The sequence below is a fragment of the Micromys minutus genome, assembly GCF_963924665.1.
Source record: "Micromys minutus genome assembly, chromosome: 13".
In the NCBI taxonomy this organism is placed as follows: domain Eukaryota; kingdom Metazoa; phylum Chordata; class Mammalia; order Rodentia; family Muridae; genus Micromys; species Micromys minutus.
The window spans coordinates 36067728-36077921 of NC_137982.1; the positions used below are offsets into that span (position 1 = coordinate 36067728).

General features: G+C 37.2%; 1 protein-coding gene across 7 annotated transcripts in view; it reads left to right on the plus strand.

Annotated features, from left to right (window-relative positions):
* Positions 1 to 9901, plus strand: part of SLC4A10 (solute carrier family 4 member 10) — a gene marked incomplete at both ends in the record, with an annotated part of 275521 nt that extends 265620 nt beyond the window's left edge. For all 7 annotated transcript variants that reach the window (XM_080928210.1, XM_080928213.1, XM_080928212.1 and 4 more), the window contains 2 exons: positions 2823 to 2939; positions 9835 to 9901. In XM_080928210.1, the coding sequence (XP_080784336.1) occupies positions 2823 to 2939; positions 9835 to 9901 (184 nt within the window). The remainder of the gene's footprint in view (positions 1 to 2822; positions 2940 to 9834) is intronic.
* Between the last annotated feature and the right edge of the window lie 293 nt (positions 9902 to 10194).

Here is a 10194-nt window from a genome sequence, read left to right on the forward strand (position 1 = left end):
AAAAAATTATTGCATCTTGGAGTCACAATCCAACATGGTACCCTCCCCAAATGCTTGGATGTAATCTCCTGGGACATAAAAGTACATGCAATTGGTGAAAGTATTTTAGCTTCAATCTCATATTCTCTCTCTCTTTCTCTCACTCTCTCAATACCCTTGAGGAGAGTCAGTATATTCTTAAGTGAATTCTCCAGAGACTAGTTTTATGACATGTCATTTCAAAAGGGCTCAATGGTACAAATTGCATGCTAGCTTGAAATTCATAAATAACCTTTGCATGTGAGATAATCAAAACAGTACTGCCCACTTAAAGCTTAATTTTAAATTTGTTTAATTCAGAATTTTCTAAACCTTTTTTCCTCATAAGTCTCTCTCATAATGTCATGAGATACTTGTTTTTCATGTGATGCTTTTTTTGAAATTGGTTGAACCCCTATTCTGAGATTCTAAGAAGTTCCATTTTCAAGGAGGATGGAGAAATTAAACACATATTTTCAGACTAAGCAAGGCTGAGTCCTGGTGCTTTGTTCAGTAACTGGTAGATTTGTTGTCCTCTTGTGAGTAGTCACCAATGGAGGCTAGCTCAGGAGTTTTGTTAATATAACATTTCCCATAGTAAAGTATGCTAGTTATATGTACTAAAAAAAAAAAAAAAAAACCTATTTTCTTAGTTACAAAAATTGTCACTTCATCTGTGATTAGTTTATGCTGCCATTTGATTGTGTTTTTAACTCAGGGAAGTTTTGAAGCATCATAAATATTTTCTATAAGTATTGTAAATTTACCCTCTAAAAACAGAACAAAACTAAACAAACCAGCTAAATACCAGCATAGAACCTAATACTGTAGGTTCCCAGCTGTATGGGAAATGCTCTGTCAAAGACACAGGCTGCATTCACTTTCAAACAAGGAATTACAGAGTACATGCCATGCCCACTGACTTTTGAGAAAGCAGCTGTTAACCAGTGATCTAGAATCCTGCTGTCACGTGATTCTATCTAAGTAAAGGATAAAGACAGAGCACAGAAATGTGCACAGCTAATACAGAGTTATACATGGCAAAAGGAATGATAGAAAGACAAAGAAAACAACTGGAAGGTTTAGGGGGCAGAACAGCAATTTAAAGTACTCGCAGCATAAGCATGCCTGAGCAGGTGAAATTAGGACAGAATTGGAAACAAAAGTCTGAGATCTGGGATGGATTAAGAAAACTGTACCCCAAATCCCTATCTATACATTGTAATATTTTCTTTAGAATTTTTATATATTTTTGAGGAAGTTGCCTTATGTGGGTTGTTACTCTTCTGATGTCAACTATCAGATATCCTGCATATCACATATTTACATTATGATTCATACCCATAGCAGAATTACATGAAGTAGCAATTAAATAATTTTATGGTATGGATTACCACAACATGAGGAACTGTATTAAAGGGTCTCAGCATTAGGAACACTGAGCTTCTCTAGACTGTTCAAGAATAGTCTGGAGAATATTAGAATGTGGTTATAGAGCAGTAAACAGTTGTAAGATAACAAGAAGTGAGGTCAGAGGGGAGGAAGGCAGAGTATTTTAGGCATCTGAGCCTGTGGCAGCTATTGCAGGGGATCTGCCATGCTGCAAATGCAAGGAGCAAGTGACTGAGCAACAGACACGGAAACTGATCTCGGTGATCTGGAATGGAGTAGAGAACTGTAGCCCAAGTCTTTATCTATAAAACTCGATTCTGTTCATTAGATTTTCAAATACTTTTTAATAATGGAGAGTTGGTTAATGCTTCTCTATTTTAATTATTAAAATGTGCTGATACAAAAATTGTGGTACATTTACACAATGGAGTACTACTCAGCTATCAGAAACAATGACTTTATGAAATTCTTAAGAAAATGGATGCATCTAGAGAATATCATCCTGAGTGAGGTAACCCAGTTCACAAAAGAACAGACATAATATGCAGTCACTGATAATTGAATACTAACCCCAGAAAGCTCTGAACACCCCACAAACTACTCACAGACTATATGAAGTTCAAGAAAAGAAAAAAAAAAAAAAAGAAAAGAAAAGAAGAAACCATTATGTTTACTCCTTACACACCAAGAAAACTTTGACTAATTCCAGGTTACATCCTGTTTTACATGTACTTTATGCTCATTGTAACTAGTAAGACCTTATTGCACACTATCAAACCTTAAAAAAAAAGCTAAGCAATGACAAAAATGTATTCGTATACTTTTATGCAAAAAATGCTTAAAATTTGTACATTTATCTTTGTTTTTAAAAATAAAATTCTTCAATAAAAATGTGCTATTATAATAAACAAAATGGAATATTATTCAACCTTAAAAAAGAAGATAAACATAGGCATATGTTTAGACATCTTGAACTATAAGGACACTTTAAATAAATTAAGCCAGTAAAACACACACACACACACACACACACACACACACACACACACACACACAAGCCAAACATTGTGTGATCCATTTTCCATGGGGCTCTTAATATTCTCAAAACAATAGACACAGAATATGAAGTGGAAAGTTGTTTAACAGAAATAAATTTCAGTTTGATGAGATGAAAGAATTCTGGAGACAGAAGCTAGTAGTAGGCTATAAGTTGTAAGCGCCTTTTATAACTTATAATTGTACATTTTAAATTACTTAAGATGAAAACTTTATGTTGTATTTGCTTTACTATAAAAACTTTGATAAAATGTTTTACATACTTATAAAATTGTCTGATGTTCATTTTCCCTAACTGAATGCCCCTTTACCTATTTATTGACTATATATCCCATTTTGGGTAAACTCCTATCTAGAGACGACCCATCTGTGATCAATATTTCTGATGAAATGTCAAAGACTGCCATGTGGGGGAACCTTCTAGTTACTGCTGACAACACAAAAGAAAAGGAGTCACGCTTTCCTTCTAAAAGGTTGGAATTTTGAAATAATAAGGTTATATTAATTAATGTTTTGTGGCATAAATTCACCAGATTGATTCAACAGATACTATTGATTTTATTCAAATTTAAAGTTAAAATATTTCATAATTTTTTTTCTAAAGGGAGAATGGTAATTTTTACAAGCATTATGCTTCTCAGTGTCTTCCTTTCAAATTAAAGCTAACTCCAAAACTACAACAGTGGGGGGGAAATGGAGCTATTAACGACCCCTGTGCATGACAATTTTGAACATTCATTCTGGCCCACTCTTTCTTTGTGTGGTTTCATGGATTTCATCACAAACTCTCAGAACTACTGTAGGCTCCAGACTGCATTCCCCACTTCCTATTTCTTTGTGGAAATGATTTGGCACTTGTAAGGATCATTCTACATTTAGTTGATTTCCAGTTCCCTATTTTCAAGTTCCTGACAAGGTCCCCTAACCTCACCTGAACATCCATCTTCTCATCTGTCTGTAGACATGCGAGCAGTCCTGCAGCTGTGCACGCTGAGAGAGGAAGTGTTGCTAAGTAGTAAGAGAATTCTGATATTTCAGTTGAATTTTCCAGAATTTATAAATGAGTTTAGATCATACCAGGCCGCCATCTTAGATGCTGAAGAGAAAAAGAGGAAAGTTCTGTATTAAACTAGTTTTGCTTCTCATAGGAAAATGGTTGATGTTTGGGGATGGTGTGAAAATGATTTAATTTACTTATTTTATAACCTTTCATTAACTTTTCTGCTTAATTTTTATATTACATTCTTTTGTCATAAGCTCCCCTTCCTAATCACTCTAGAAGCTGATTCCCCAAAGGTAAGATCTTTTCCCTCAAACCTATTCCCTGGTTGCATTTCCTTATGTTAAGTGGTGTCTACTGGAACCCGGTCAGCCTGTGTCATCTGTGTGAGTTTTGGGGAGGCAAAAGGCCTGGAAAGTCTTGAACTCCAATCCAATGCCAGACTGATATATATGGTGGTCTATATCTACTCGTTTCTTTAAAGGACTCGGAAAGATGAGGGAACTTTTTTTTTCCTTTAATGTATGCAGGTGTATCACATATAAAACAATAGACCTGGCAGAACTGTACTCAGCGAGCAATGGTAGCAAATTGCTAGATTGGGAAAAGAGAATTTGTCCCTTTAATTTTGAAAATTGCAAATCTGGGAGCTTTCTGTGATATATCTAAACTTCCAAACTTCATGAAACACAATTGGAGCCATGGGCTAGATAGAGAGACTACGTTATTCTTTGGGGGGGGATCTCTTATTGCAAGGTTTTGTCACCCCAAAATGGCATGCTGCTTTGATGTCATCTCTGTAGCAAACAGAGTAAACAAGACAGCAATCATCTTCACCCCAGAAGCTGGGGTGGTCTTTCCTTCCTTTCTCCCTTCTTTCCCTCTTTCATTGCTTGACTAAATCTCGCTGATTGCTTTCTCTAAATTTCTTTAAATTTAGAGCAAAGGAGGTTGATATAAGCTTCTTAACAGACTATTTCTAAAATTTTTGAATGATGTCTTTGAACAGGACTTCAAAACCAGCATGTATTTATTCCTTTGCTTGGATTAAGCAGCAGTAATATTCCTTCTAAAACATAATTTGATATTCTCCATTCAAAATTCTAGTTAAAGCCCCTTGCAGTAATCCTCATGGTCACTGTGTTTGTCAGAACTCCTAAGAGGAAATCAGAGTAATAGCAGAGCAATTTGAGTCTGTGGGCAGTAAAAATTGACATTTCTCCTGTTTATTTTAAATATGAAGTCTAGGTGATAGACTCAAAATAAAACGCCAGTCATGGGAACCAAGTGGAGAATGTGAGACAATTACAGATGCTTTTCATCGTGAACTATGGAGGCCCATAACCCAAACTCTTCCTGGATTTTCTTTGTAACAAAGGTTTCATAATGTGTGCTTCTTTAAGTCAATATTAGAGTCAAAGAGTGACCTTTCCTGGAAAACCTACTTATTTTAAAAGTCTGGTTTTAAGGAGAACATTATTCATATTGGTGTAGTTATGTGTTTCTTGATTTATTTTTAAAACCCACATATTCATACTGGTATAATTTTAATTATAGAATGAAAGCTCAATCTAGCTGTCTTCCTTTCTCCGTCCCTCCTTCCGTCCCTCACTCCCTCCCTTCCTCCTCCCCCCCACTGTGTGTGTGTGTGTGTGTGTGTGTGTGTGTGTGTGAGAGAGAGAGAGAGAGAGAGAGAGAGAGAGAGAGAGAGAGAGCCATGTTTGCCTTGAACCTCTGATGTTCCTAAATGTGCTCCTCGCCTATCACTTTTCTTCACTATTTGAAGTGATGTAATTTAGACCTGTTAGTTGCTAGTGTCTCTGTCTCACACTGAAAGAAAGGAAGTGGCTTTGAGAAACTCTGAAACCATCGATATTAATAGCAACAATACCCTTCCAAAGCAACTGCTTTCCCTCAACATCTGCTGAAGACAGTGAAGTGTGACAAAAGAACTCTGCACATTTGCTAAATGGCAGGCAACCCACTTGTCAAAATCAAAAAAAGCCGACAGATGAGGTTACTGAGACCCAAGCTGGGTCCACACATCCTTTGGTCTACCCTTTTCTGCCAGTTATTTTCCATACTGTACTTCAGAAGCTTAAGGGCCTGTGAAGATGAGGTTTGGAGCAGCAGTGCCATATGATTTGTTTCGGTTACATACTGTTTTTATCATATGTGCTTTGACCAGAAATAGAGGTTAGGAGCTGACTGTGATTCCGGCTCACCTTGAGGATGCCTCCTTTGGTGCTGGATGACCAGTGCTACAAGACACTCCTCTACAGTTTCTTATTTTATGGACTTAAATTTGATTTTCAATTTTTGACTGCCTTGATGGGTAACTACCATGAAATATATAAACTATAAAGTCCTAAGAACTAACTTTTAAACTCAACACCTAAAGTATAAGAAGACTGTGAAATAAAAAGTTGGCTCTAAGTGTCATAAGTAGTTCACTTTTTGCACGTGTGAGAACCCTTTCAAGAAAGTTAGAAGTGATTAGCTGCTCCTGGGTACTCTTTATCAGTCCCTCAAAAAAAAAAAAAAAAAAAAAAAAAAAAAAAGAAAGAAATAAAAAGTAGCCTAGTTATCCTGATATGTCAAAGACTTAAAGAGCCTAAACAAAAAGCATTAAGAAAATTATTTTCTAAGCATTTCGTGTAAGAATGATATTTTCAAAATCATGAATCTAATAAGATTTGTTTATGATCACATTAAGCACTCTATGAGTCCATTTGTATCCCTTTAAAGCTGCCACTGTTGAACATTTCAGCTATTTATCTGCGGGTTCTTGGTCAGCCAAGCAGTGTTGGGTATAGGTTCCATATTGGCTGGTTACTTCCACAGGCTTTGTACCACCATTCCCTAGCGTATCTTGCTGGCACAACAACATGGTAAATTAAAGCGTGTGTGCCTGGATTGGTGTGTATGTTTATCTTTTGGTAAATTGAAGAGTTACCTTCCTATACCAAAGACACTAGAATGTAGGGGTGAAGTCTCTCTGTAGGCACCGGCTTGAGGATTCCTCCACAGCTTCCTTTATAGTTTGATAGAAACGGGTCTCTCAAAAACTGCACTTAGTTCATGACTAGTGAATAAGTGCAATGCTTTGTAAAATGAATTCCTATGTATATTTCTTGCATTGCTACCTATCAGTGCTGGGAAAGGAGCATTTTTCAGTAATGTTAACAATATTTTTAAAATTCACTATTCTCTGAGGTTTTGTACAATGTCTTTAGATCATGTTCATACCCACCTTCCCCTTTCTGATCCTCTCCCATATCCCAACTCTGAACGTCATCTCCTCATTTGTTTATTAAGCCATGGACTCCTGTTTATGCTGTTCAAACATCCCTGGATGTGGGGCCATCCGCTGGAGCGCGGCTGGCCTATCAGACCAGGCTCCTGCTTCTGCTTCTTCCCCTCTCCTCTGTACGTCTTACATCCTCCAATCAGAGGGTCTCCTTTGCTGTGATTTCTTAGGCCTGAGCCTTTCCCCAGCTTCTTGGCAAATACTTGTCAGAACAATATTTGAGTTCCCTGGAGAAGCTTCACCATAGATTTCTCAGTTGCATGTCAGTAGTGGTCTTTTCTCTTTACTCTTAATGTGTCACTTTCTTCTTTTTATGGTTTTAGTTATTTTACTTTTGACATTATGATGTGATTAGATCATTTCCCCATCCCTATCCTTCTCTGAGAACCCTCATGTACCTCTTCCCACTCTCTTTCAATTCATCACTTCTTACATTCTTGCACACACAGATACAGATAAGTCTGTATACTGCTGTGTGTATGTTTTCAGAGCTGATCAACAAGGATAATTTTATCTATTGTGTATTCCTGTATCTTCCCAGGATGTCTGACAATATATGTTTATTACAATAATAACATATATGTGATATATATACATATATATTTGTGTAAATGAAAGACTGAATTGATTAGCATCTAGAAAAACAGATGTAATAAGAAACTCAGAGAGATAGAGAGATAGAGAGAGAGAGAGAAAGAGAGAGAGAGAGAGAGAGAGAGAGAGAGAGAGAGAGAGAGAGAGAGAGGCATCATACTGTTAGAAAAACCAAAGAAAATATTTTCATAGAGGTCTTTGAGCTGATTATAATACTTCTGCCTCCCCAAATTAATTTTAATGGTTATAAATTAAACCATTATAAACTAATAGCTATAAAACAAAGTTATTGTCTATAATATAAAACACCAGTATAATAAAGCAGATCAGGAAGGAGCTTATTTGTGGGTCAAGTTGATGTCTAAGTCTCTTTTCTCCTCTTCCTCTTATTCCTCCTTCCCCCTTCCTCCTCTCACTACTTAGTGACAAGTGGTGCCAGTGACCATTGAGAAGTCATGTATTTATCAAGAAGTTAGATGAAACCTAAGTTCTAAAGTATTGTGCACAAAGCAATTATGCTTGAGTAGAGGCCTCTGTATCTATCCCCTCAGTCTCTTAAGATAGGATACAATATTCCTTTTACAAAAGACAGTATATTAGAACAGGAGTACCAAAATCAGTATTCTGGAAGTAAACTACAAGAAGACTCAGAGACCATATGGTCTAATGCTCAATTTAGTGTTGAAAAAAAAACTCTATCTCAGAGAGGTTAAGTCACTGGCTGTAGGTTGCACAACCTTGGGACGAAAGTGAGTGCTCTGCCTATAGCTCCACCCCACTTTGCTGGGTTTTATTGCTTCTTTTGGCTGAAGAGGCAAGTACAGGTGAAGTCTAAGGACAAGTTCATTTGAAAAGCAGAATAGCAGACATTTGTCTTATGAAAGGAACATAAAGTAGAGAACAGTGAGTCATACAGATAGAGAAGTTAAAAATACAGAATTAAGGCGCTCAACACATCATGTGCACACTGTCATCTCTTCTCATGGAAGGAGAAAAGAAAAAGGAAAAAAAGTTGCTTTGCTCTGACCTGTAAGGAGTATGTGCTGAGAAGTGTGGCAGGCACACACCCGGGTGCCATAGACACTCGCTCACACCAGCTCTCAGCGCTGGCAGCGAGCCACAGATGGCAGAAGCTCCGGCACTTCTTACCTGATGGCGCCGGGTGGTGGTGACAACTGAGAAGGGCTGTTTCTATCTTGAATTGGAGAAAAAAACAATTTTAAAAACACACTCTTAGAATATGTTTAAGTTATTGACCACTAAAAAAAAATTCACAAGAAAACCAATAGAAAACATAAACTGGTTCCTTTATCACCCAGAGAATAGTTGTAAAACCAAGAGTGCAAACACATTCAAGTATTTCATGAATGTATTATTAAAGGTATTATTATGTTAACAGTAAAAGGTGTGTCAATTCTTCTAGTTCAGGATCTCAGAAGTTGCATGTAAGTTGTCCTTTATCCCATAAATGTGAAGGAGAACAGAGAGACCTCCAGCACATGGGATTTTTCCAGGCACCAGGAGCACTGGAGGAAGGATCATGTTGCTCTTCTGGAAACAAAACCTTTGGTCTAAGCGTCTTTGGTTTGAACACTCTATTTGCACTCTCCATAATGACTCCTTGTGAGAGTAGAAGCACATAATGAAAGATAGATAAAGTGTAATAACCCAACAAACATAATGAGAGATATAGTGTAGAAACCCAACAAACATAATGAGAGATATAGTGTAGAAACCCAACAAACATAGTGATACATATGGTGTAGAAATCCAACAAACATGGTAGTCACATTGTCAACACAATCACTGGAGCAGATAACTGGAAGAGGAGATTAAACAGAAGCTTTCAAGATGTGAGTCTATTCTGGAAGGAAATGAATCATCTCTTTGATATGTAGACTGGGTTTTTTGTTTTGTTTTTTTCTGTAAATACCACACATGTGTGGCAAGCAGTAAGCCATTCTCTCAGATGGAAAAATGTGTCTATCATACTTACCAAGACATCTTTCTTACCAGAGATCAAGGTCCAGTGTAGGAACAAAGGAAAAGCCATTTTCAGCAGAGCGGGGAAGCATCTTGTTCTGTCATTTTCTGGTCTTATGCTACCTTAATGTGGAGCATGACTGACATTTTCACCACTTATCAAGTATTTGTTTGCCCAGTTGAGGACCATGTATAAATCTTGCATGCTTGTAAAACTCTTTGGAAATGTCTTTTTTTGTTTCTCCATGTATTTTTTTAAATTTCCCCCTCTCTGCAGTTCTTGATCTCTAGCTCACAGAGTGCAGAGGATTTAATTGCTGCTGTGTATCTGCATTGCGCCGTGAGAGAGCAATGCCTGGGAGCTCCTGTATTTCTTTGGGGTTGATGGGTTGTTAGTATCTGGAGAAAAGCAGACAAATCTCATAGTAACTAAGCTGGATTGTAGTAGTAATTATCTTCCCCCTTTTGTCTCTCCCTTTAGCATTGAAAGCCGAAAGGAGAAGAAAGCTGACTCAGGGAAAGGCGTTGACAGGGAGACTTGTCTATGACTTGATCTTCAATTTATTTTTTACATATATATGAGAAGAGTGTCACAATTATTAATAAAACTGCTTTGATCATGTAATTGTAAACCCTGTCTCTCATCCCAAATCCACCTTCATACTGTAAGTAATGCACCCCATCTTTCTATTTCTGTGTTCAGCTCCTGAGCAGGTCAACATCCCTGTGAGCAGATCCAGTAGCTAAGGCAAGAGTCTCCAGTGTTACTGCCGTAGGACATTTGCCAACACAGGATTCTCATTGTCAGCTTTAGAACAAAGCTTTCTTTAAAAACAAGTCA